Source organism: Gossypium hirsutum, chromosome A05, assembly GCF_007990345.1.
Source record: "Gossypium hirsutum isolate 1008001.06 chromosome A05, Gossypium_hirsutum_v2.1, whole genome shotgun sequence".
Lineage (NCBI taxonomy): Eukaryota > Viridiplantae > Streptophyta > Magnoliopsida > Malvales > Malvaceae > Gossypium > Gossypium hirsutum.
The window spans coordinates 1,556,158-1,584,021 of record NC_053428.1 but is presented as its reverse complement, the minus strand read 5'-3'; the positions used below and the strand labels follow the sequence as shown (position 1 = coordinate 1,584,021).

Sequence of the window (27,864 nt, the reverse complement as noted above, 5' to 3'; positions counted from 1 at the left end):
AATAAGCCTTTAATATTATTTTAAATATTATTACATATAATATTAATTTTATTTACCAATAAATTAAAAATACAAGTTATGCTAATTGAGCATTACCCCTAATTAACATGATCGTTATTGTTAATGTAAGAGGATTTTAATTTTAGTATGCTGAAATTTTTCTATTTATGAGTTGAGAAAAAATTATTAATAATTCTAGATATCATGTAAAAAAATATCAGAACTTATAAAATAAAAATTAAGAATCACAACCATACACTCCTATAAAAGTATGTAAATAAAAAGATTATTTTTAATAATTTTTATAAAATAAAGTTAAGGACATTTAATAGCAAAATCTATATCTTTGGGTGGGACCGGGGGATTAACTTAATGTGGACCCGCAGACTCTCAGTCCAACACATTCTCGGGCTCTGCCCACTCAAAAGTCCCTTTTTATGGTTTTCGCTTTTCGCTCCACTAAGAGGACACTCTTCTTCTCATGCTTGCTGTCACTCTGAATCTTCTTTTCCCTCATTCCATTTCTCGAACAGAAAGCGAATTCGAAAATTCGGCCATGACTTCCATTAAGCAAGAAGGTTTGCCACTAATTGATCCCTCCAAAATTGAACTCCGACGTGAAACCGCCGTTGTCTTGCCCGGGAAAAGAAGAGGAGCGCACGCTGCCCTTGGCTACATGTGCAGTGCAGGTCTCTAAATTTTAAGCCTCTTCGTTTTTTTTTTCCTGTTTGATTGTTGGCGTTTTCACCTATGAAGATTCTCTTTTCTTTTTTCAAGCCCTTTTTTCCCTTCTCTAGTTCATTTTCGTTAATTTAATTTGTTAGCATACGTAGGTGGTTTCATTGTATTTTTTTTTCTCATCACTTGTTTGGTTATAGAGTTTTTGAATACAACAAATAAATCATATTCTACCGTGGAATTTAAAATCTCACTAGCTTACAGTTGAATGTAAACAAGTCAACAGAATTTTTTGAATCATGAGCTTAACATATCGAGTTAAATGGACACGTTACAAAATTTATAAACAGTTTTTAAATTTCACGAAAACTTGTATAGAATGATAATACTAAACTAGAACTATTTTTATAAACAGTTTTTGGTTAAAATCGTGTTAAATAATAATATATCGAATGAAACAAATGTTCTTGAAATGAAGTTGTACCCTCTATTCTATGTGTTGGAGAATTGTGAGTTTTCCTACAAAGATTTTGCGAATATGCTATCTACTTGGAATAAGGAATTATAGAGTATAATAACTGCCTATTTGTGTGTTGAGCTTGAATCTATATTAACGGAGGCCACCAATCAGATTAATACATAGATTCTTTTCATTCTATACTTTTAGCTTGTAGAAAGATTTGTCCTCTTCTTTTTTCTTTTTGCCGTTATTAAACGTGACAAAAAATAAACTGTAGATGGTTTCGAGATTTGTATCCCCTCGTAAGTATGACAGAAAAATATCTTATGTGTATTAATTCAATTGCTTCGACGTGTAGCTTGCATGGTGGAAAGGGTCTATATAATAGTTTCTGCTATTCAAGAGAGTTACCGAGGTTGTAACAATCTGACAAAAGTTCTAGTGGAAATTTTGCCGTAGTATTGAGAAAGTCTTGCCATGTTTGGTTTGCTTTATTTGGATGATGTTTGTAAAAATCACTTATTATTGGAAGTGGTATTGTTATTCTATTATCTCTTTATTTCTCTCTACGTCTGATCATATTGTCTTGAATTCTTTGTTCTTCTTAATTAGTCTTTATGTAATTGAAGAGGATTCCTTCATGAACTAGAAAAGAGAGGGAGACCATGATTGCTGCTTCATTTATCACCATTTATAAGAATCCAATTGCTTATCTGTTTGTGCTTTTTGTAAGCTACAGGATTTTTGGCTTTATGTGTAATTTTGACACAAGGGTAATAGAAATAAATGGTTTTAGTTAATTATTGAATCACCTTCAGCCTCTGCAGTTTCCATTTTTGATTAATTAGTGTTTTTCCATGAACACTACTAATTTCTCTTTTCCGTTTATGCTTTTCTTTTCTCTCCACAGTTCTCTTGGTTCTGTTCAACAAAGCAGCCCTTTCTTCTTACAGCTTTCCATATGTAAATGTGATCACACTTTTCCAGGTAGATCACTTACTAAGTTGGTTTCCTGAGCTAGCCTAAGTATGCTCGGCAGAATAGTTAAATGTTCCAACAGTTGAAAGACTTATAGAATATCTTCCTTTTTAAGATCTTCAGTGACAATTTTTTTCATAAACAATTGCTAGCAGCTAAAATTCCCTTCCTATATAGTTGAATATATTCCCAAGATGTTTCATGAATAGAGCAGAACAAGTGATATGGATCAAAGAACTGATTGAGGAGAATTTCAATCCTAAGTAGATTCTAAAAGTTGAAGCTCTCGCACTTAAAATTTCCTTTTTCTATCTGTATCAGGAAGTTATTGTCCAATTTGACATTTCCTCTCCCTTATAGTTTTTCAGTCATGTAAATATCATTTTCTGTCCAATTTTAAGTTATTGGGCACTGTTTACTGCAAGTTTGTCATTTTCTGCATTACCTTTACTTCCACAGCATGTGCATCCTGATCTGGTCTTTAAAGTCCTTAGCCTGCTATGATATCTAGAGAAACTCTTCATTTGTGCTATAACATAAAGGTTCAAGTACCCATGACACTACTGAAAGGTTTTAAAGAGGGGGAAAAAGCTTTGCCACTTGAAATTACTTTGCCAATCTATGTTACCTATACTTGGAAGAGTATCTGATATAGGTATGTGTCCAACATGCATGTTTAACTTTTTTAAAGTTTTCCCTTGTATTTGAAGAATCATACCCTATATCCATTTCCGAATATAAGTTGGACACAGATGCTAGACATGGGTACTGTAGAGAAATGAAGAACCAGGTAACATAGTTGCCAATTAATTGATAACGATCCTCTATTAAAAGATACTAGATAAACCCATCAGCAAACTGCAGTAACTGTTGAAGTTTTTGAAAAAATCAATGATATACATCGAGGTAAAGGATCATGGATTTACAGTAGTAGTGCCTTTTCTTTATAATTTTGTATGATTGAAAAAGAGCTTGAGAAAGATCAAATCACCTTCCTTGTAAAACCCCCTCTCCTTTTTTTCCTCTCCTAAGAAAACATGGGCATACTATTGATGTCAACAATTAGGCTTTACATGTATTTTGGTTGTTTTATTATCTCTTGACAGTTAACAGATCAATTACTATCATATTTTTGAAATTCAGTATCGCAAATTTCTATTTAATTTCTTTATTTAGACTTCAGTCATTGCACCCTGTTTGACTTTTGGAGTTTGACAATTGAACCACAACACATTAAAATTTTTCCTTATCTTAGTAGTTTATAAATCAAGTTGCTTTTATGTGTATTTAGATGCTATCTTCTTGTGCATTTCTCTATGCCATGAAACGCTGGAAGATCATCTCTTTCTCAGAGGGGGAGCCACAGCGTGTTACAAGCAACCCAATAACCTTAATACCATTGAGGACACTAGTTCATACCCTCCCTCTGGCAGTTTCATACTTGCTATACATGGTATGATATTCACTTTATGCGTGCTTGGTGAAGTTTTAATCTTTCTCCTAATCGGTCTCTTTACTTGCTTGTCTGGTTAAAGTTAATCACCATGGAATCCGTTCGTGGCATAAATGTTCCTATGTACACCACTTTAAGGCGGACTACAGTGGCTTTTACCATGATTGTGGAGTATCTTTTGACAGGACGGAAACACTCATCATATATCGTTGGCAGGTACGGAGCCCTTCTATATGCTATTCGTCTAACAATTCAGTCATGCATTGTACTTAAGGCATCTGCATGCATGTGCATTTGGTTGATGTGGTACATGCACCTCCTACATCATAAATAAGAATGCTTTTACATTTACAAAATTCAAATGGTTCCTGCCACTTTAAGCTCTCATGTCTTGCCCACATATGAAGTTTCACATTGAATATTGTGGTTGCTTAGAGAACTGAGATTTCTTAGATTTCTGCATCATAAACAAGAACTCATTGCTTTTATATTTACAAAGTTCAGAGCATTCCTGACATTTTGATTTCTCATGTCTGAAGTTTTACTTTTGAATTCTGCAGTTAATCAGAAGAGTTAAGTCTAGACAGCTGGGATGTCTTAAAATTTCTCCATCATAGCACCATGAGCACGAGCTAACCTTGGTGCCTGAGCATAGCTCAAGCACCATCAAAGACCCCCAACCCCCCAAAAGAAAAAAAAAAGTTCTGTATCATAAATAAGAATGCATTGGTTTCATATTCACAAAGCTCAGAGCATTCCTTCCATTTTGAGCTCTCTTGTGTTGCACACATTTGAATTTTCACTTTTGAATATGTGGTTGATGGGAAGATTTAAGTTTAGACAACTGGGCAAGTTTGCTTGAGGTGCAAAAATTATTTTAAGCCTGAAAACAAAACAGTGTGTCACTTGCAATAGAAAGTTTGATAATTGATAGCTATAGTTTCCATGTTCTGCAATTTTATATATGAAATGTTATCTTTTATGCATCACTATCTTGAATGTTCAAGGCGTGACTAATAACTTTCTAATGGACTAATCCAAAGATTTCATCAGTGTAGGGATAATTATACTTGGTGCATTTGTTGCTGGAGCTCGTGACTTGTCATTTGATGCCTATAGCTATTCCATTGTTTTTATGGCAAACATCTGCTCAGCAGTATATCTTGCTTCCATCGCTCATATTGGTACTAAGCCATTTTTGTCTCTTCGTCTCTCACAGAATGTTAATTTCTTTCTAGTTATTTGATAGTATTTCCTAACTTTTCAGGTAAATCCAGTGGCCTCAATAGCTTTGGCCTTATGTGGTGCAATGGTAAAATAAAAGAACTAATAGAATTTTCTTATATCCTTATCTATATAAAAAGCTACAATTAGGCTTTATCTGAACTTCTAAAAAATTTTGTTGATTCTTGAAGGAATAATTTGTGCACCAATCTTGTTACTTTGGACATCATTCAAAGGTGACCTTGAAGCGTTGATGAGCTTCCCTTATTTATATTCTAGTGGGTTTCAGGTGCTTCCTTTTTACAAAATAATATATCTCTTTCTCTGTTTACATTCCTTTTACTCATGATGTTGTTGAGAAAGTAAGTGCATTCATTGTTACCTATTTTGCAAATCTATCCATTAATACTTCTGCTCAGTTTGCAGCTATAATATTTTTTGGTTTTGCTAATGCAGTCAATTTCTTTTTGTTGATGGCGATTACCAATCTTGCCTGTCATGCAGTCTTTCTTTTATTGCTTTCCCTGGCAACAAAGTTTTTCTTAATTGTTATCCTTCAAGTTCCTTTCTTTTGTTAACTCATTTGGGCAAAATTTCTTAGCTTCTCTAAAGTTAAGCCAAGATTATACCGACCCTAATGATATCGTGACATGAGATTAGAAAAACTTTATAGCATTTAAACTCTTTTACATGTTAATCATTTTAACCTTGTGCAGGTTGTGATGCTTCTCTCTTGTATCATGGCTTTCCTAATAAATTATTATGTATTCTTGAATACAACACTCAATTCAGCTTTGACACAGACAATATGTGGCAATTTGAAGGTGTGATCACTTGTTCTGCTTTGGACATATTTGTAATTGGCTTTGATGTTTTGTCACTAAAAGGACTCTTTTATTATGTTTGGACGGGAAGAATTGTTTTTGGGATGGGAGTTGAAGACTCAAATGGGGTGAATCATTCCGGAGACCACTGGATCACTGTGCCTGGAATTTTTAGTTGTCTGTCTAAACCAACTTTATGCTGCAGTAATGAATTGTCTGGGCTTAAGTTTCTTGAATGTCCCTAAAGTTCACTAATCAAGATTTTTATGTCCATAAAAGTCATCTCACAGTAGGAAAAAGACTGTTTCTTCAACTCTTATGGTTTAACAATTTTGCATGGCAACAATTTTGCTTTTCCTTTTTTTACAAAAGACTAAAAGAGGCCAGAGTTCTAGAATAGGGGAAGGGTCGAAGGGGTCGGGTTGATCGAGATAAACTTGGGGTTCAAATGTTTTTCCATGTGAAATAATGGTTTTATTTGGTCTCTATCATGCCTTCAAAATGTCCTACTGGTCCAATAGATGCTTTTTCTCAGCCTTTCATTTAACTTGTTCCCTTGCATGTTGGTGACGCCTAATAGCTAATTGTACTGTGGTAGGATCTTTTCACTATTGGATTTGGATGGCTACTGTTTGGTGGGCTTCCATTTGATTTGGTGAGTATGGGCTCCTTTTCCTTGTCGAAGTTTATATTTGCAGGACCCCTAATAACCTGGGATACTTTCCCGTTTCTTGCTTTCAGATGAATGTTGTTGGCCAATCTCTTGGGTTTTTGGGATCATGTTTGTACGCCTACTGTAAACTCAAAGGAAAATAGACATATGGCCGCTGCTTGAGAGCCTCATACTGGAGGTAAATAATAATATTAATGGCTAATTACTATTATCTTTATCTTCTACAAAATTTTGATTCAAAGATAAATACTGTAGAGCGCACATGAATATCTTCCGTGGTCAAAGCTCCCTGCACAAATAGGCAAGCATTTAGGCGTATAAGAGGAACAGGGTCTCTTTTGCTTTTCAATGTCACCCAACACAGAAAATGGTTGATTATAAAGAACAGTAGTTTCTTCTATATATATATAACTTTTCATAAATGAAATTTTGAAGTTGCCAAATTTTGATTTCACCAAAATTCCTGCAACTAATACTTGCTATGGATACTTGGTAGCTTTGGCTAGTTATCAATGGTTATTCAAATAGCACTCAGATTCCTTTGTGCAACAACATGATTCGAGTTATAGTAAAAAGCTTATTTGCAAAAGGATAAGGTGCGTACATCTGACCTATCCCAAACCCAATAATGGAAGAGCCTCGTGCATTTTGATATATGCCCTTTAGCATATGTTTCTTCTCTCTAAAGATTAAGATTGTTGTGAAAATATTGGTTTAGAAAAAAGCGCAAAAAGTATATAAAATATATGGTTTTAATAAATTGAAATGTCATAAAAAGTGTGTTTAAAATAATTAGATTTTTAGAAATGCAAGGAAAATAAAATCATTTCATCAAAAAACCTAATTTACAAATGCCAAAAGCAACAACCGTGTTGATTTTTGTTTGCTTTATTAAATAATCATGATTTCAAAAATAGAATTTAAAATGTTTGATTTATTTTTTTTTAATCAAGAGGTAGGGAAACGGGATTAGTCAGAGCTAATATTATGGTCAATCACATCAATATTTTTTGGTATCTACATTAATACTATAGGGATTCTTATACTATTAGTTGGAATGTATTTGAGTTTCTTTACTACAAAAAATTGAGTAAATTAGTATATTAGATTAATGAGTAATTTAATCTTTTTATTAAAAATTTTGTTCATTTATAATATTTAAAACTAATTTTATATATCAGCATGAGATATGCATGACGTATCATGTTTAATTATTTAATTATTTCGTCAGCTACACTAATTTTTAATAGTAAAAATAAATAAAATTTTAATAAAAATAACCAATTAACTTTTTAATTTAATATATATGAATTAAATTATGTTTTTTAAATAAAAATAATAATATATATATTAACTCTTGATAAAGAGATCTCTATAGTATTTTTACCTTCATTAATCACATATAAAACATGGCTTTTGCTGGATTAATGTAACACAATAAAAGAAAATTAAGATCCCTTTACCTATAATGCAAAATGAGTATCGCTTTCGTGTACTGCAAGAACTCATTCCTGCTCAAATCAGAATATCGCTACCATTGCTCTGACACATGTGACATTATTATAACGTAGCGACAATTCATGAACTAATTTCTTTTCTTTTCACCCCCCCCCCGGCTTTGCCATGGTGTGCCCACACTGACTTGGGGACATTTCAGGTATCCCTTTTCAGTCTCCATAAAAGGTGAAATTGTGTCCATTTGTGCCTGAATCTTTTACAAAAGCAAAAAGCTTCTAATATCCACTTATTGCGGAGCAATTTTTTGGGGGGAAGAGAGATTCTAGGAGGTAAACCTCTGCTATCTCCCATGTGTGGTGTGGACAGTAAATAATAGTAACAATTAAGGCAATGTAAGAGAATTAAGAAAGAGATGGGTAATAAAACTCTCGAGATCTTGAAGGTAGAGGTGTGTCTTTCTTGTCTCCACAAACTGACAACCCCAAGTTTGGCCTAGTTGCCTTCCATGATTGAAACATACTCCTCAGTCTTCACCCCACATTTTGTTAAAAGCTTAAATCTTGCTTTCAATGTTCTCGTTTCTCAAATGCACTTTCTTGACCTTTCTTACCAGAAACCCAGAAAAAAGGTCAACTTCTTTTATCTTTATTGCTACGGTTCATAATGTCATTGATCTTGGTGGTAGGGCCATTTAGTATTATGATTGATAATCACATTTTAATTGTATTTTTAATTTTAAATGTAAGGTAAAAAAAATTTTAAATTTCGATGTATGAAATATTCTTTTCTAGATATAAATATTAAAATTATAAATAAATTTTGGTCTAAATTTTGATTTTATATGATTTTATATATTAAATTTTAATTTGATTTAACTTTCAATAATTACTAACAATATTATCGAGTTAACACTATTTCAAAGATAATATTACATAATTTATATACACAAATAATTATATTAATCTAATATAAAAATAAATGTATGTATTTATTATTTTAAATGTGAACAGTTGAATTAGAATAAAAATTACATATATACATATGATGACAATATAATATTTATGTATATAATTGCATCAAATAAAACATAATATATCTATATAAATTTGATATTTATTTAAAAAATAGTTTTTACACTTTGAATTTTAGATTACATTCTAACCCAAAGTTCAAATAGTAAACCAAACTAATCCCCTCCCCGGTCAACGTAATTTATATAAAGTCAATTATTAAAAGTATAATAATTATATTTAATTTTTTTGAAGTGCATGGAATATGAATTTATTTTATTATATCTTTGTCACGGATAGATGCATTAATTCCTCAAATTTCTCCACTTGATAGAACAAAAGTAAAAGAGTATAAAAGAAAAAATAATAAAAATAGTGGAAACTTGAAAAATCAAAAGTCATTCAACTACACACTTTCATTGTAGAGATGCTAAAAAAGTAAATTAGCTTTGGGTGATAAAAGGCAACATGATGATGATGATGGGCCATTAGTATTCCATACAAGTTGAATAAATCTCTGCATTAGTAAGAAACATGGGTGTCTCTTTGTCCCCACCCCTTTAATCAACAACAACCCCACCTTCCAAATCTATCTTCCCACTCTTCATTCTGACTCTGTTCCATTCTAAACTAAATTTCAATTTTCAAATAATTTGTATTTTAATTTTAAATCTTATTTTTGATACGATTGGTAAATTAATTTATTTTAAGATATATTTTTTTACTTATTAATAGATATTATATCGTATTGGTTGTCGAATCAAACGCATGTTAATTAAATTATTTTTTTAAATTAATAGCTTAATAAATTAAATAAAAATTAATAAATAAAAACAATGAAAAAAAATAAAAGCTAAATATTGTGCTATATACTATAGCGTTTGACCTATCGTCCATTTATTGAGACCAAAAATATGCAAAAACTGAGATTTAAAAAAGGGGTTCCTAGGATCTGGTGAGAAGGGAATGGAATGGTTGAAGGCGTGAGGGAATCTGTATTGGTAGTGGCATGCCAACTTATCCCCCCAAACTCATGAGTGTTAGCGAAGAAGGGTGCTTTATTTATTTTTTTAATTAAAAAAAAGTTGCTTCTTTTTTTAACAGTTCCCAAAATCTTCAAGAAGAGGAATAAGAAGAAAAAAGAGGACCCGCCACTCCATTGTTTGAAAGAAATGAAAAAGAGAGAGAGAGAGAAAAAAAAAGAACAGAAAAAAGAAGCAAAACCCAAGGAGTGTGTTCCCTAGTGCAGGCCCAAGGCAGGGCTCCTTTAGCGCCGGTGTCTCCGCTTTGGCTTCTTACAACCCAACCAAATCTTTGCCCCTTTTTTTGCTAATTGCTACGCTCCGGTTTGTATGTTTCTCTACTACGATTTGTATGAATCTAACTAATTCTATACATATATACATGCATACGTATAGGGGTAAATTATACTCACGTATCTACACTGAGTTCAGAACTTCAATAACATCAGCTGAATAAAGATTTGGTACAAGTTGAACTCAGAGATGAATCTTGTAAAAAGTCATTGATATTGATATATACGGATACGTACATATAAGCCAACTATCTTATTCACTTGGTTAACATCAGATAGAAAGGTGGTACTATATAATACAATGGAAAAGAGTTTTTTTGGGTAGGGTTCTTTATTTCCCTTTTTGAGGAGACTGTTTCCAGGTGCATGCGCAAGAGAAGGAATTTGATTTTTATTGAGTACAAATGAAGCATGGCAAACCCTAAAAAGTAAGTTCATCATTTCCCTCACCTTCTTCCCCCTCGGTCCTCACATCCCATATTTCGTAATCACATTTTTAAATTAACGACAATCAATTGCAATAAATATCGAAAATGTTAACGAAATAGCAATTTCTATTTAAATCTCCACCTGTAATCACTCTCTTAGTTCTTCTTCTCTCGTGCATCAAATAAAGTTATAATGGTTGTTTCTTTTGTTGACAATCTCATCACTTTTTCTTTTCTTTTCCTTTTTGTTTTTCCTCCGTTTGAACCCTAATTCAGCCTTGTTTTTTGATTGATTTGAGTGGTACTCCATAATCAACAACAGTGATGATCATCAAATACTTTTTCTGAAAACTTTGAGGTTTACATTAAGGTGAGTACTTTTTGAATTAAACAGAAGAATGTCTCCTCCATTTGTCTTTTGTTCAATTTTTTTTTCCTCATAAATGTAGCAACATGTTTATGTCTTAGTGCACCAAGAAACATCATATTTTTACTGTATTTGTCTTGTTGTTGAATAATAATTGATTTTTAGACTATTTTTTTTTCTGTAATTTGCTTTTAGCCCATTTCATAATTAAATTCAGTGATTAGACAGATTAATAGTTTAAGCATCAAAATTTTGCCTTGATTTTGACACAATTAAGGAAGGAATAAAAATCATGATATAGAGATCCCACTTTGTCATTATCATTCCCAACCACCAGCAAAACCGCCATGATCTCCACCTTCTACTCCATGAAGCTAGGCATCTTTTTTGCCCTACCAGGGACACTGGAAAAAAAAAATCAAATTTTACTGTCATGGGGGCCATATCTAAAACTTCTTTATTCAAGTACCCTTTTTTTCTTGTTGTTGTTGTTGGCTGGCTGGTAAGGGCAATGGCAACCATGCAAAGTGTATAAAAGCTTCAAAGGTGGTACAAACTCTTTAAACACCGATCGAAGTGTGTTTCTCTCGTTGCAATATTCGTGAGGGATGATCATTAATATCTTCTTCTTCTTTTTTTCATGCATTTGATCATGCTCAATGCTTGAGAAGCAAAAGAAAAGAAAGCGATGTTGGTGAGGTTCAATCCGAAGACGGATTTACGAATTGATTCAGTCGTAAAATACGATCTCAGATTGAGCCGCGCCAATATCACTTTCCACATCCCTTCTATTTTGCTTCCAAGCTCTTCTTCCTGTTGTTCCTTTTAAGTTACTGTTCATATATATATGTATGTATGTATATCCTGGATACAGTATCTTTTTATTTTGAATTTTTGCATGGTTTTTTTCCAGTTTATTGTCGCACTGATGAGACACAGCAGGTACGTAGTTGTTTTGTTTTGTGGCTATTTTGCAAGGATGATCATCCAACTATAGTGTAAACCGCTGCAAACAAGTTTTGTTGATTTCCTTTGAACATGTTGCACCCATATTCTTATTGTATGTATTTTAGATACAGATATTGCTCAATCTTTTGGTGATATAATAGCAATCAAATGGATGAAGATCTGGTCCTTGGCTTTTTAACACCTCCAATATTGTCCATTTATTAGTTGTCTACTGTTTCATTATCCAATAGACCATTTGTGGTAATTATGAGTTTGAGTCCATTAAATGTATAATTTCACTGTTTCATTATCCAGTAAAATAGTGATTACTTTCAATATGGGTAAATTCTTTTAGTGGTTTCGTCATAAAATGACATTTTGCTAGTGACGGGTTTGGCTATATCCGACATGCCTGTCTTCTTCATTGATAGCAAAGTGGCAATTCATTTTAAATATATATTATTTTATTCAGCATTTCTTTTTGAAAATTTTGTATTAAATAAAAAATTAAATGTTAAATATTTTCTATGCTTTACCAAATTAAGATTGATTTTTATCACATAATATGTGAGTTATAGATTTTGAAATAAATTCTATATTATCACTTCAAGAAAGGAAAATGCTCCTAATTTGCATGGAAATGTTAAGACTTGATTCTCCTATACATCTCTAAACTATAACTTTTATTTTAAATTGGTATTTAAATTTTAAAACATTTTAATTACATTCTTAAACTAATGAATTTATGTCAATAGAGTCCTCTCATTACTAAAATCATTAATATAACCATTAAATAATAACTTAAATCTTATATGTCATAGTTTAAAATATGAAGTTTAAAGAAAAATGAATATTGTAAAAATAGATATATAAATATTAGTTTTGAGATTTTTGAAGTTTTTACAAAAGTTTTATCGTTTGTCCTCCTTTTTCGATTTTACTTTATTTTTAGTTTTTATTTTTAAAAGTTATGGAGTAACATTTTACTCTCTTTTTTATATTTCAATTTAAATTATATCATGTAAGATTTTTCGTACCATTTAACTGTTAAATTAACAGTTTTAATAATTGAAGCACTTAATTGATGTAACATCAATGGTTAAAGGATACAATTAGAATATTTTGAAATTTGAATACCAAATTAAAATGAAAATCATAGTATAAAGATATTTGGTGCTACAACCATTGTGTTTAATATAGAAATTAAGCAAATATATAGAAAGATATATGTAATTAAGCAAGTATATGGTCATTGTGTTTAAAATTTTATGGGGTTGATTTGCCTAATTCCTACTGTATTAAATCAATACCGGGAGTGAAGTGAGATATTGAAAATGATACAGTTTATTTTCAAGAAAACCATTCACCTTTTATTTTTAAAATACAATTAGTTAAAACGTGTTAAATTTTAGTGATTAATTAAATATTAAATTTGACACGAGTTGAAAATTACAAGTTAATAAATATGAGGCTAGGCCATGCCATCAGTTTGCCCAGTATACTAGGTCTGTAGACCAACTGTTGTGTGATCTGCTCCATTACGTAAATCCGGTCCAATTCATTATTTTAAAAAGATAATATAAAATTTCTTTTTTCAATTAAAAATAATATATTTTTAAATCTAAAAATCATCAATTTCTTTTTTATGACCAACTTCGTATGCATTTTTTTTTAATAAGCAACGACTATCATTAAAGTTTAAATTTAAATATTCGTAGCATGTGTCCTATTCTCTTATACTCATCAGTTTGATTGAATAAATCTTAATTAATACTAGAGTTGTATCCTATTCATTTCCTAAGGGATTTAAATCGTCCATTCTTAAAAAAAGTAGAAAAATTTTTAAAGTCGATCACATCTTAATTTTTTGACAAAAGAAGAAAACCCAACAGCTTCTCTGACAATCCACTATTTCATCAACTACCATCGTTTCATCTTGGAAAGATTTGTACTTTTTGGACCTTTGATGGAATTTCTTTATGTTTAAGATTTGAGGTTACTTCTCTTAATAATATTGTATCTAAGGTTTGAATTTGAATCTTTCTTAAAAATGTAATATATTTTATTACTCCATCTAACATTTGTTGATTTTATTCATATGTTTTAATAAGTCAAATGATGAAATATGATAATAAATTTTTAGAATTCAATTTATCCAATGATAATATAATATATTAAATACTAATTTAATTTATTTTTTTGTATGATTACAAAATGAGAGACCATAAATGAGAAATATATTATTTTTATCAGTACAAATTACTTAATTCACACTTCTCTCTTTTAAATTTTAAGTCGCGAAATTCAAATTCGTTAATATTTATTTAGAATTTTATTTAAAATTTTTAATAAACATTTAAATAATATAAATTATTCCTTGTGTCTTTTTTTTAAATTGTATTTAGATAAGACTCAGATCTAAATTAATTTTTTATCGAAAATAATTCAAATAAGTTGATTGTCTCAAATCTTTGGTTTTCAACCTCATTACCATTCATTGGAGATTTTTATATGAGCCACAGTCTTGGTTTAAAAAAAATTTTGATTTTTTTTAAAAAATTAATTAAACTCCTAATGTTAAAATCTATCAATCACCATTGATAGCCAGCATGATATTCTCTAGAGCTACTATTGTTAAAGCCAATTATAATGGTTTCTTTTTCTTTAAGAAACACCTCAAAAAAAAGTAAGTATAAACGAGGAAATGCAAACATAATTAAACCACTTTTACTTTGTAAAGAATGTGAGAATTTGCTCTCTCTTTTTTCTTTTTTACTGTAGTCTCTTACGGAAATGATTTATAGAATCACGTAAAGCAGAGGTGAAGCTAGGCGCTGGCTGGGGCTGGCCCCTAAAACTGAATTTTTTTTATTTTAATCTATTTGAAAATAATAAAATTGTAAATTAATTTATGATAAAATTATATTTTGGTCCCTTTAAATATAAAAATATATATTTAATCTCTTTAAAAATAATGAAATCATAAATTACTACATAAAAAAGTTCGGACCTTTTAAAAATTTTATAATTCAATTCTAACACCTTAAAAATATTTCTGGTTTCGCCCTTGAAAAAGTAAAACTCAAATTCCAAATTGAATGCTATACAAAATACGTACCTTACATTATTGAACTGCTCTCCTTTTGGAAGTGATTTTCAGAATAAAAGTTAAAGACAGGGATCACATTCTAGTTTGAAAGAGTACAGCTGATGGAAAATATAGATTTCATTAGCTGCAAATAACCCACTGTCTTATCATGGACTAAATGGTTAGATGCTATTGTATGAAGGGGACATCAACATGTAATATATTGTACATTAAAACGCCTCACAAGTTGAAAATGATATAATTACATATGTATCCAATCGAGCTCTAAAGCATAGAATTAATGGAGGAACATTAAAAAAAAAAAACAAATCCCAGAATTCAAAGTAAATTGACATTCATGTTGTTGCAAATCAAATACCAGTGTTGGAGCCACTACTTACATAATTGAAGTTTGATTTCATCTTTCCTATGTTTGCCAATATTCAAAGGGGAATCTTTGGTGCTTTTGGTTCCCTCTAGTTTCTTTTTACGTCTTCCTTGTTGAGATAGACGAGAATGATGCGATAATATGGCGAGATCATTAAGGTCTTGCAATGGAGTGAGGACTTTCACTACTTCATCCATTGTAGGACGGGCTTTAGGGTCCCTATGGAGGCAATTGTAAGCTAATTGAGAAACTTTAAGTACCCCTTTAAGAGAATAATTTAGCTCTAACCGGGGATCCACCAGTTGGTAAAGTTTTCTCTTGTCAGCTAAATACGGCCGAGCCCATGTAACTAGATTCTGCTCGCCACTAGGACGCTTCTTGTCCATCGATCTTCGGCCGGTCAAAATCTCGAGTAAGACAACACCGAAGCTGTAAACATCACTTTTAGATGTCAAGTGTCCTGAGAAAAAAAAATATATGTATCCAATGTTGAATCAAATTTCCATCTTTGAATTAGTTAAGATCATGTCTGAGAATTATAATACCTGTCATAACATACTCCGGTGCAGCATAGCCATAGGTTCCGACAACTCTAGTAGAAACATGTGTTTTGTCTCCTTGAGGACCAGCTTTTGCTAGACCAAAATCTGAAAGCTTTGCATTATATTCCTGCAATAATAATTTAGATATCAATGATATAAATCACCAAAGCTAATGTCAATAAGAAATACATACATACATACCGAATCAAGTAAAATGTTGGATGTTTTAAAATCTCTATATATGACTGGTTCTGGACCACCATGAAGAAAAGCCAATCCTTTTGCTGCGCCAAGTGTGATCTTAATCCTATTTGACCAGGGAAGAGGTATTGTCCCTTTGCAAAATTAGGCAACATCAGCATTTGTTTCATATAAGGGTCAATTCTAAAAGGATCTGAGACTCACTTCTAAACAGATGGTTTTCAAGACTTCCTCGGGTCATAAACTCATAGACAAGCAACCGGTGATCCTCTTCAATGCAGTAACCAATGAGTTTAACGAGGTTAGGATGATGAAGTTGTCCAAGGAAGGCAACCTCAACCTGCAATGAATCAACCCAAGTTTCATTGACTAACCCATGAAAGCACATATGTTATTTTGTTTTGTTTTTTCTACTAATTACCACCCATTCTCTGTGGCCTTGAAGACCATCCAGTTTCAAACTCTTGACAGCAACAGTGATCCTTGAACCTGGTTTGGCCGGTGCTGTTCCATTTTCCTCTATCCACCCTTTGAAGACATACCCAAAACCACCTTCACCAAGTATGCTGTCAGGTCTAAAGTTCCCTGTTGCAGATTTTAGCTCTTGAAAAGTAAATTGAAGAAGCTGTCGTGGTGATTTGGTTTTTGTGGATGTTGGTGGATCGAGATTATCAGATGAAAGACGAGCTTCACTTGGAGGGAACAACTCTCTATTACTAGCATTTAGACATCTTGTCTCAGTAGCTGCATACAATGATTGAGAATCAGTCTTCTTTCAAAATATTGGAACTTTAAAGAAAAAAGGAACAAAATTCAGAAAATATCAGCATCATAAACAAGACTAGTGCGGGGAATTGTGTTAGCAGAGTGAGTGGTAGAAGAAGAGGAGTTGCAAACGCCACGTTTCAAGAAAGTCCAACAGCCACAGTTGTTGTTGTCAGCCATGGAGAACAAGTTAGGAAGAGAAAGTGCTTCAGTTAGTCACCACGTTAAACAAATGAAAGTAGTCATTCTTGCATGAGATTAAGGAACAAGGAGATGGAGGAGGAGGAGAGATTGGCCATATGGGAATAAAGCAAATGAAGAAAAGATAATTGAGTTAGTCAAGAAAGAAGGAAAGACAGAGAGACAGGATTGTGGGTGTCGGAGATTACAGGCATCATCATAAGCATCATCGCAGTAGTGTCTACAAAAAGAACTTTCTTTTTAACCACCTTTTTTTTGGGGGGTGGCAATTGCCTCCATCTCTTCAAGATGGTTTTACCAATGCCAGGTACGAGAAATACTTTTATATATATATATAATAATAGATTAAGAAAATGTAAATAATTTTATTAATAATACCATGGCAAATCCAAAATATTTTTTTTTGGAAATTCCACGATTATAAAAATACAATTTTATCATTTTAATATCTTATATCTTTATAATTTTAAAGAATTAAATTAAATTTTTATTATTTAAAAGAATAAAGTACAATTTTATCATTATTAATTTAAAATATTATAAAATATAAAAAAACTAAAATATATTTTTTTTCATTTTAAAGAGGATCAAGCCGTGCCAATTGCCTTATCTCCGCCCTTGAATAAGACATTGATTTTGATATTAAGTTCTTAAGTATTGAGGTTTGAATAGTTACATGATCGAAATTTTATTTTATTAAAAAAATAAATTATCTATATAACCATACTAATATACTACTTTTAATAATAATATTTAATGTATAGTTGGTGTCAAAGTTTCATTTATCATTTGTGAATAATAACATGCCATATCATAATTAAATGAAAAAAATATGAAAAATTTGTAAATAAATATTATTAAACATAATTAAACATTATTTGTAACTATTATAAATAAATATTAGTAACTCTTATATTTAAAATCTTAAATTTAGAATCTTGGATCTCGAGTTTAAGATTTTAATATTTAATTAAATTAATTATTATTTAATTATATTTAAATAAAATTATTAATATTTTATTTATAAATCTTACATATATTTTTTATTTTATTTAATAGTAAAACTTATATTACTATTCATCGATTTATGCACCCATACTTTTGGTTTATTTGTCATGCCGTAAACCAATGTGGCAATGTTAATTTCTTTTTTAAATAATTATTATATTTATTTTTAGTTCATGGTTTGTATATAAACTTTATAATATTATATTTATATGTTTGTATTTTTTTAAAAGTTACAAAAATTCTAATACAATTTTTGCGTGTTATAGTCAAATTATATAACTACCTAATGTTTATAATTAACTAAAGTTTTTCTTTCTAATTTTAATTTAATCCAAGCTTTGCAGTTGCTTTTCTAAATAATCTACATTATATATTTTCGCCAAAATGTTAATAATTCATATTACATTAATTTTGATCAACTGATTATATCATATCTAAAATTATCATTATCTTACCCCAAAAAAATCATTTTCTTACTTTAAAAAAATTTACCATTTTCTTGTGAATAATGTCTTTTTTTTTTTGGAGTTGTTAAACATTATTACATTAACATATTAAGAAACTAACGCATGCCAGAGAAATGATTAATTTGGAGGATTAAGAAAATTATAAACCAAATAAAGAGCCTTTTTTTTCCCTTCCAATCATAATATTGAGCTTGAAATGCAAAATAAGCAGAGATTTCCAAATTAACACTTGAACATATATGGAAGGTAGGCCATCAACCCTCCCAATTTATATGTTTTATGCTTTATAATCATCCAATTCCCAATTTTATTCCACCAAAAATAAAATCCCAACCTTTTTTAGTTACTTATTTTTGAATGCTTGGACTTAAAAAATGAAATTTTTTCCTTTCAATCGTTTTATAAATAAATAAATAAATTATAAAATAATATATGGTAAAATTGTACTTTTATTTCTTAAAATAAAAATAAATCGATTACTCCCTTCAAAAATGCGAAATTATAAACTAATACATGATAAATTTATATTTTAATATCTCAAAAAATTATAATTAAATTTCTTCTCTCGCCAAAACAATTTTGAGTTCACATTTGATTAAAAATCAAATCAGTACAAAACTAGAACCAAACTGAAAATTAGAATATTAAAATAAAATAAATTTGGATAAAACCCATTTATTATGGGACTTAAAAAAATCTTTAATCTTATCAGTTCAATCAATATGTGAAGATGTTATTAATATTGTGATTACACAAGTTTTAGATCAACTAACATTGAATATGTTTCTATACGAAAAGAGGAGAATCTATTAAAAAGGGTTTTGGGCCATTGAGGTTCAACTAAGACTTAATTTATAAGTTAAATATTTAAAAAAAAATCAGTAAAAAAAAGTTATGTTAAAATTTCAAAATATATGTATTGGTGATTTCATATACGAAGAAATGTTTTTGGGTTTGGGTTTATAATTGGATAGGAAGAGTGGGGGGAGTTTTGGTGAGAGGTCATTTCATGGATAAACAATAAGAATCAAAATGGCATTCAAAGAAATACACATTGGGTGAGTGAAAAGCAAATTTGGGAAGGTCCCTTGTTGGAAAGAAGGGGTACCCCATTGCCCCCACTAACCCAGCTTTGGATCCCCACCACCAATAATCTAGGCTCACCAGTTTTAGCCCACTCAACCTCATCATATTGGGCAAACAAGATATCCTACTTTTGGAGCTTTAAAGTTGCTCTATCATATAGTGGCTATATGAGAAAAAATAAAACTTCAATAGCGTTAATAGAGGTTCTAAAATAAACTCAGGCCATTTATTTTAATGTGGAAAGCTTTTTTAGACCCTCTTGATTGATACTTATAGAACCCTTTTTCTCTTAAAACTCTTTAATACGAAATTTGTCAGTAAATGTATCATAGAAAGACTAATCACTCTTTTTTGAATAAATAAAATAAAATACAATCTAATTTTTATTACAAGGGTCTTTGTTCCAAATTTATAGTGTGATAAATTAATATCCAAATACAGTTTTTCAAAACTGGGTTTAGCCATTTAGGGACTTAACCTGAAAGATTACTAGATTTTGCCCAACCCCAACATATATATCTTTTTACGGAAAAGAGCGCAATTCATTAATCAACTTTGTCGCTTTTCACAAGTTTAGCTAAAGCAGATTGAACCATAAAACATTCAAGTTTACATTTACATATTAAAACTAAAAGTTTCAATAATAAAATTCCTTTTCATCTTTTCCTCTTTTACTGACAAATAAATAGTTAGGTTGAGATGGGTTTGGTTGATTTAGTTTTTTTTTTTTTTTGGTTTTTTTAATCGAGACATTTGATTTTTTTTTGTTTTTATTTTATGAAATAAGAAATCGATAATTATTAAACTGTACTAAATCGGTTCAGTTTGAACTTTCATATTATTTTTTGGCTTCGATGTCAAACGAAATAAATCAAAATTAAATCGAATTGATGCAATTCAATAACATCATCTAACTAAAATTAAATACAACCGAATTAAATTACCAACTCATTTCTCTATTTAATCGGTTTTTTTTCCTCAGCTTTAAAATATTACAAGAGCTGAGCCAATTGTGTACCATCGTTCCCTTTTCTTTTTTCTTTTGATAAAAGCATGGTCCCTTATTGCCATCGTTATAAAATATAGAAAATAATTGGCATGCGTTATTTATTTACTTTAAAGTATTTATTAATTTATTTTGTAGAATACATATAAATAGGAGGTTATATAATAATTTGTTATTTGTTTTTTTCTTAATTCAAGTAATCACAATTCAATTTACTTTTTATTATTAAACTATTATATTATTTATAATTAATAAAAACCCAACAAACGAGGAAAAGAATAATAAATAAATAAAAATCTGAGTTAATTGTACTAAAATTCTTAAATTTTGGTCCTCAATCTTTAAAAGAATATTTTAATTACATATTCAAACTATCAATGTTATATTAATAAACTCCTTTCATGACTAAAATCGTTAATCTAACCATTAAACAAGATATTAAATCATATGTAATATAACTTAAAATGAAGAATTTAAAGAAAAATAAATATAGTAAAAATAGATGTAAAAATTTTGATTTTAAAGTTTTTACAGAATTTATATTCTACTCTTTTTTCTTTTCATTTTTACTTTTTTTTTAAAGTAATGCGATGATGTTTTACTTTTCTTTAAAATTTTTATTTAAAATTATGTCACATGTGTGTCATTTGATAATTAAATTAATAGTTTAACCTCATTGATATAATATTAATAGTTCAAGAACATATTTTTTTACAAGGTAATTTCATTAAATTTATTCAATTAATGAGACTATACAATTCGGGGGGAAGATAACAAACAACCATTGTAAGTGGTAAAAGTCAAATTCCATCAACACAACAAAGGCTTCGGCTTTAGCCTTAGCATCGATAAAATATTATGACACGTTAAAAATTGGCTCTGTCATAACTCAAACAGAACACATCTTGAGTGATTGCAGGTACTTAATACAATGAGAAAATTAGCACCGGATGGTCCAAAGCGACAAACACAAATTGGCAAAAGAATCGAGTATCCACCAATCTAGAGAAAACAATGACAAAACTAACCCTAAAATCACTCGCAAAAACAAGACTACATGCATAAACAATATTAAAACGCGTACTATAAGAGTAGATAAAAACTTTTAAAAGTGAATACTTATTAAACAATAGAAAAACAAACAAAATAACATATAAAACTTAAGACAGCACGAGTCTAAATTGACTCATAAAATCATTTATTATTTTAAAATATTCTTAAAATATAAATATATTAAGAAATTAATAAAGAGTGACATACTTTCTAAAAAAAACTGTCAGTGATCGAAGAGAAAACACGTGAAAGAGTAAATGAGAACTAGAAATGAAGAAAAGATTGATAGAAAAAAAAAAGTGAATAATAACCAATCTATAAACTAACACCGTCACCGGGTAAAACAAAAAGATAAAAAGCAATAGAGTTGAAGGAAAAAAAGAATTTTAAGGTTTGAAGAATGTAATTAAGATATTTAAAAATTTAAAGATCAATTAAAATAAAAGTTAATTAAGAGATGCATAATGCAGTCAACTCTTAAAACCCAACCCATAACCATGAAAGGAAGAATACGATGTCTAAACCTAATAAGATGCTTCCAGTAATAACTTCTCTTAACCATGTCTAAACCCAATCATAGAAGAACACGTTTCAAATGAACCTGACGTGTCTATTTTTAAGTGGTGAGTTATCTAATCATCGGTGTTACCCGATCCAATTAAAATAATCTTTTTATTAAATTTTCTGGCAGGCTGATGCTGCTACCTGCCTCCTCGTCTTCATCCCAGCCATGATAATAAACGATAACAAAATTAAAAGGAAAAAGAAAAGAGAATATAGCAAAAATAAAATTTCTTTGATTTCCTCAAATGCTACAACAACAACAAGAATTCCTCTCTATCAAATTGCTAACGATAGAGAGTAAGCGAATCCTAATTTTCTGAAGCCCTTTTGCGTTTTTTTTCAGAGAAATCGAGATCGATCGGATCGGAGTTTTTGAAACTGAATTTAGATAATATAATTTAAAAGGGAGAGGACGGATTTGGGATAAAAAAGAAAAGAAAAGGCCGTGAGAGCAGGCAATTTGGCTGAAACATGTCTGCCATAGTTTCAGGGAAGAGATCTTTCTTTGAGGAATTGAGTGCGTCACCTCCCGTTTCTAAGAGAATCCGTTGTTCTTCTCGTTTTGCTTCTTCTTCTTCCTTCTCCCCTTCTTCGCCGCCTCCTTTGTTTTTGACCGATCAATTGATAGCTATTTTCCCTGAAATGGATAAACAGGTAAGATTTTCAATTTTTTATTTTTATAAAAAAATTGTTATTTTGTTTAATTTTTAATATCTGGAAAAGAATATGAAATGGAAATTATTATTCAATTTTCTTGTTATGTTTTTTTATTCTAATGTTTAGTTGCTTTCTGTCACTAGAATGGAATTTCGAGGCGGAATTTTATGGTAAAAGAATTTGGAGTTAGAATTCGAATTTCAATTAAAACTTGAGATTTACCCTTTTTTTCTGTAATTAACACAATTCCAGGTTCAAAGATCAAATTCCATATTATAAATTGTAAAGTGACAGTCTATGCATAAAAACTTGAATTATATCATGTAAATTCAACTGACTTGAGAATCAATTTTTTTTTTTAAGTATCTGAGATAAGATCTTTTTGTCGTAATAGTTTAATGAAATAATATGATTTAGGTTCTCGAGAGAGTACTTGGAGAATGCGGAGACGATTTGGATTCAGCTATTAGACGTTTGAATGAACTTCGTTTAGGATCTGCTAATAGAAATGCAGCAATTGCCGCTGATGATAAAACTGGTGTGGAATTAAAAGAACTTCAAGCTCAAGGTATGAACGAAAATCCTTTTGATTCAATTTTGATAACTCGAGATTGATATCCCTGACAATTTTGTGGCTTTTGGATTGACCAAGATTTTTAACTACGCTCTACATCTCTCTTTGGATTCAGTTCTTGAGATTATATAGCAAAGAAGGTTTGTGGTAGTACTTGTTTTCAGGAATAATTGAAGACAATTGAATATTGGTATTGAAATGATAACCTGAAAGCTTGTTCTTTGATCCATGTAACATGTTTGAATAAGTAGTTCGCTTTTGGTGGTGCCTATGTGAGTGTTGCTACAAAGTCTGAACTTAAGAATGGGTAATTAGTATTGTATGATTCACCAAGAAACTCCAAGGCTTGGAGTTGTTTATGACCAGCTGTCCCTCCTGTGCCCCTTTTCCTTTTCTCAAATCAACTAAACAAATTGTGGAAACCAGAAACTAGCACACATTTACCGTGCAATATGTAAAACTTTCTTAGCAATTTGATGTGTGAATATATTACTATTGAAGTTACAGCTTATGTTCTTGCATTTACTTTTTATGCTATTTAGCTAGCTTAGAGTTTATTAGAATGAGCCGCCATGAAAACTAGAATTATGACTTATACTTTACTGAATTGGCTTTTAGTCTTTTTGCATCAATAGTTGCTTAGTGAGAAGAGCATTGTTCTGTTGTAGGTGTAGCAGCCAATGGAGATGTGGCTAAGGAACCGACAGCTCCAGAAGCTATGGATGGTTCAGATTGGGTGGACCTTTTTGTTAGGGAAATGTTAAATGCTTCTAACGTTGATGATGCCAGAGCACGTGCTTCGAGAGCACTGGAGGTTTTGGAGAAATCCATTTGTGCACGAGCTGGAGCAAAGGTGGCCCAAAATTTCCACCAGGTTGGTTCTCATGACTGTTAAAGTTGCTACTAGTTATCTCCTCTCTGATCCCTGCTACACACCATACTTCAATGGGAAAAAAGAGGAGGAAATGTTACTTTTGGTAACTAAAGTTTGACAAAAATCTCATTTAGGTCACAAAACTTTAATTTCTATCAATAAGGTCTTGAACTTTGTTAACTATACCAATTTGGTGACCCTGACATGTTTGATCCTAAAATTTAACGAAAAAATGACATGGCTGTAATCAGCATTTTTGAGACAAACAAAATAGAAGGCCTTGTTCTAAACTCTAAACCTTTTGTCACCGCAGACCAATCAAAACCAACCACCCCCCAGACCAATCAACTCCACACCCAAAAACACAATTCAGACTTTCAAAGTACAAGAAGCAAAAAATCACTCGCAATAACTGAGCCAAAAATCAAATAAAAAATTTCAAAAAAAGAAAAAGAAAAAAAAACAATGGATATTGCAGGTGATGGTTATATGTTGCTAACATGAACTGTTGTGGTCTCTTACTTGGTAGCTGCATATTTTTGTCTATTTTATTTGATGGATGAAATCATATATTGGGGCTAGATCTCGTATAATTAACTAAAGATCTATAGAGATAGGAAATTGTATTTCTCATCTTAACTATATCTTCAATTATTTTAGAGGATAGGTAATGGGATTTTGGTCAAAGTTTAATGACTAATGATGAATTTACTAGGAAAATGAAAAAAAAAAAAAAAAGGTTGTTTGAGGATACTGAAATTGGTATTTGGTTGTTATAGGAAAATAAGATGCTAAAAGAACAACTGGAAGCACTTATTCAGGAAAATACTATTCTGAAACGAGCTGTTGCCGTTCAGCATGAGCGTCAGAAGGAGTACGAAAATCAGAGTCAGGAGTTGCAGCATCTGAAGCAACTAGCATCTCAGTATCAAGAGCAGTTAAGAACCCTTGAGGTTAGTCTCATGAACTCAACTTTTGATTCACACAGGAAGTTGGAACACCTGCAGAGAGTATTAATATGCATATATTATCCATGTGCCTACTCACGTCTCATTATGACAAAGTTTACGGCTTTAATTGTTCCGGAATCTGATGAAAGTTGTTTGATCATTTGACGCCCCAACAGGTAAACAACTATGCATTGACAATGCACTTGAAGCAAGCTCAGCAAAGTAGCTCTATCCCGGGCCGTTTCAACCCCGATGTTTTCTAGAAGTTCTTGGATATGGTTTTTGCAGATGATTTGTGTGCAACTCAGTCCTCCAATCCTGGCAAAAGCTTTGCTAACAATATTAAGCTGCCAATAGCTATAATCTTAATGTGCATCAACAGGTATGCTGCCACCGGGTGGTGTATATTTTCTTTCTCATTTTACAAACAAATAGGCTCCAGTCAAAAGATCAAGCCTTTATTATTTTAACGAAAGACATGCATGGTAGTTTGTCTTTCCGATTATTTACTTGAACTGGAAATTTGATAGTAAAAAAAATGTTGGTAGGCTCCATATAACCTATAGAGCAAATGGAAATACTTACAAGTCTACATTTTCTTTCTATATTACTATTGACCATGCTATTGACCCACAATAATGGTTCCTTGTGCAATTTATTTTGGGAGTAATTTTCCTCTCTCTGTGGTTAATTGAATCTTAGCTTGAATGGTATGCAACAATGCAGGAGGACTGGATTCGAGTGCGCTGAAATACATTATCTTCCTATTTATGGGCTGGTTAGAGGCTATGGATGGTTTTAAACATATGTCAAAAAAAAAACAGATATGATCAAAACTTATTAAAAAAATAAAAATACACTCTAAACAATTTTTGCATTACTTGATTAATTCGGTGAAAAACAAAATGAAGTTCCTTAACAATAAAGGATCTCGTATCATTTAAGGATTTTTTTTTTCTTTCAACTAAACTTCTCATCTTATGTCCAAATTGAATATACATAAAATTAAAAGGCCCCGATTTCCATTGTAGCTTTCAAATTTGTGATAATTGATTAAAAAAAAGCTATTAACCCATTTCATCTCTTGTTAATAGACAAGAACGTTTTTACTTTATATCAAACAAAAAGGTTCTTTGTTTTTGAAAGCTGACAAAATTGTAAATCATGTATAGTTAATTTTTGGATTTTGCATAGATTTCCAAAGGGGATGGTGAATTGGTTATAGGGAGAAGGCACCATCATTGTACAAAACACACGCAATACTAATATCCTTATTTTCCACTAATTAGCTTGTTTCGGCAGTGTATCAGTGAAAGTATTATGAGATAGTTTGCATTAAGAGTTGGATTGTATTTTATCTTCTTTATTTAAAAAATGAGTATATTAATTTTTATACATTAGATTAAAGAGTAAATTAGTTATTTTATTATAAGTTTCATCTATTTTTACTGTTAAGTGTCGACGTGACTTATGAAATAATCATATAATGACATTTGGTCTGCCACATGTAGGAGAGAGCATTGATCGGTTTAAACTGACGAAACCAACTAATTCAATTTGATCCTTTCAATTTTATAGGTTTATGTGATTTTGTCGATAGACAACTCAATTATTACAGGTAATTCAGTCTAGTTTTGATTTTTAAATTGTCAAAGTGATTCAATCAATAAACCGATTTAATTTTATTATATTTAAAATATATTTTTATTATATAATTATATAATAAATATATTTTTGTTAAAATTCACTAAACCCAATCCCTAAACCCATCTAAATAACTAACCCAATTTAAATTAGCCCAACCATTCCAAGTGATTAAAAACCCAATTAACCCATATAATTTAGGTAAACTATACCATTAGTCACTAAATTATAGATGGATTTTCATTTTAGTCAATTAACTAGAAAAGTTACAATTTGGTCATTAAACTATTCAAAAGTTTTTATTTAAGTCACTAGGCTGTTAAAATCGATGTTATATGGCTTTCTCTGTTTGTATTGCCTGCACAAAAGAAAGCTCACTTTCCGCTCTTCTTCTACAGTTCAATTTTTTTTCATGAAATAGCTTTGGACATCATGAATCTGCGAACAACAATTCAAATATCTTTTTTTTTCGATCTCTAATACTAATAGTCAAATTGACTTGGACCTAAAGTATGTTCTTGACTTGGACCTAAAGTATGTTCTTCTACTCAACAATAGGTACTAATCCATTGTATTTGTAACACCCATTACCGTATTCCGAGCCTAGAATAGGGTATGAGGCATTACCAAACTTAATATGATCAATCATGTAAAAAAATCAGCCATAAAATTTTTTCTAAATTAAAAGCTTTCATACATATGTTTAACGTCCCTTATATGGGCCTACGGGGCCCAAAACATACATTCAGGGTGGTTCGGGACTAAACCGTAAACATATGAAACTTTTGCAACACTTAGAAAATTTTCACACTTTGGAGAGTCACACTCTCGTGTTTTCAACCCGTGTAACTCTCTGTTTATAACTTCATCACCCTTGTCAGTCGTACACTTCATATAAATAACAAGAAACGTGTATGGGCTTAATTCTCATTCAATTTCTCATATATATATACACAATTTCACGTTATGTAATCATACAA

The 27,864-nt window shown here is 30.8% G+C and overlaps 3 protein-coding genes across 5 annotated transcripts; 2 read left to right on the top strand and 1 right to left on the bottom strand.

The window, feature by feature from the left end:
- The first annotated feature begins 438 nt into the window (after positions 1–438).
- Positions 439–6,744, top strand: LOC107942689 (UDP-N-acetylglucosamine transporter UGNT1). 2 transcript variants are annotated; one of them, XM_016876396.2, is made up of 11 exons: positions 443–689; positions 2,049–2,125; positions 3,408–3,569; positions 3,652–3,785; positions 4,623–4,753; positions 4,837–4,881; positions 4,985–5,082; positions 5,510–5,617; positions 6,216–6,272; positions 6,359–6,468; positions 6,546–6,744. In XM_016876396.2, the coding sequence occupies exons 1-10, from the start codon at positions 482–484 to the stop codon at positions 6,431–6,433; spliced, it is 1,095 nt and encodes a 364-aa protein (XP_016731885.2). In that variant the 5' UTR covers positions 443–481; the 3' UTR covers positions 6,434–6,468; positions 6,546–6,744. The 2 variants fall into 2 exon arrangements, with proteins under 2 accessions (XP_040968713.1, XP_016731885.2); XM_041112779.1 differs by lacking the exons at positions 6,216–6,272; positions 6,359–6,468; positions 6,546–6,744 and adding an exon at positions 5,709–6,174 and having other exon boundaries at positions 439–689.
- An 8,381-nt stretch (positions 6,745–15,125) lies between these two features.
- Positions 15,126–17,213, bottom strand: LOC121202919 (probable serine/threonine-protein kinase PIX7). 2 transcript variants are annotated; one of them, XM_041112778.1, is made up of 6 exons: positions 16,938–17,213; positions 16,457–16,779; positions 16,240–16,375; positions 16,036–16,169; positions 15,838–15,961; positions 15,126–15,721 (listed from the first exon to the last, which is right to left on the bottom strand). In XM_041112778.1, exons 1-6 carry the CDS (start codon positions 16,978–16,980, stop codon positions 15,693–15,695), a joined length of 789 nt encoding a protein of 262 aa, XP_040968712.1. In that variant the 5' UTR covers positions 16,981–17,213; the 3' UTR covers positions 15,126–15,692. The 2 variants fall into 2 exon arrangements, with proteins under 2 accessions (XP_040968712.1, XP_040968711.1); XM_041112777.1 differs by having other exon boundaries at positions 15,126–15,752; positions 16,938–17,183.
- A 5,098-nt stretch (positions 17,214–22,311) lies between these two features.
- On the top strand, positions 22,312–25,845 carry LOC121229218 (uncharacterized). The gene is made up of 5 exons (XM_041112776.1): positions 22,312–22,839; positions 23,260–23,410; positions 24,085–24,290; positions 25,070–25,243; positions 25,417–25,845. Exons 1-5 carry the CDS (start codon positions 22,657–22,659, stop codon positions 25,501–25,503), a joined length of 801 nt encoding a protein of 266 aa, XP_040968710.1. The 5' UTR covers positions 22,312–22,656; the 3' UTR covers positions 25,504–25,845.
- Positions 25,846–27,864: the final 2,019 nt, after the last annotated feature.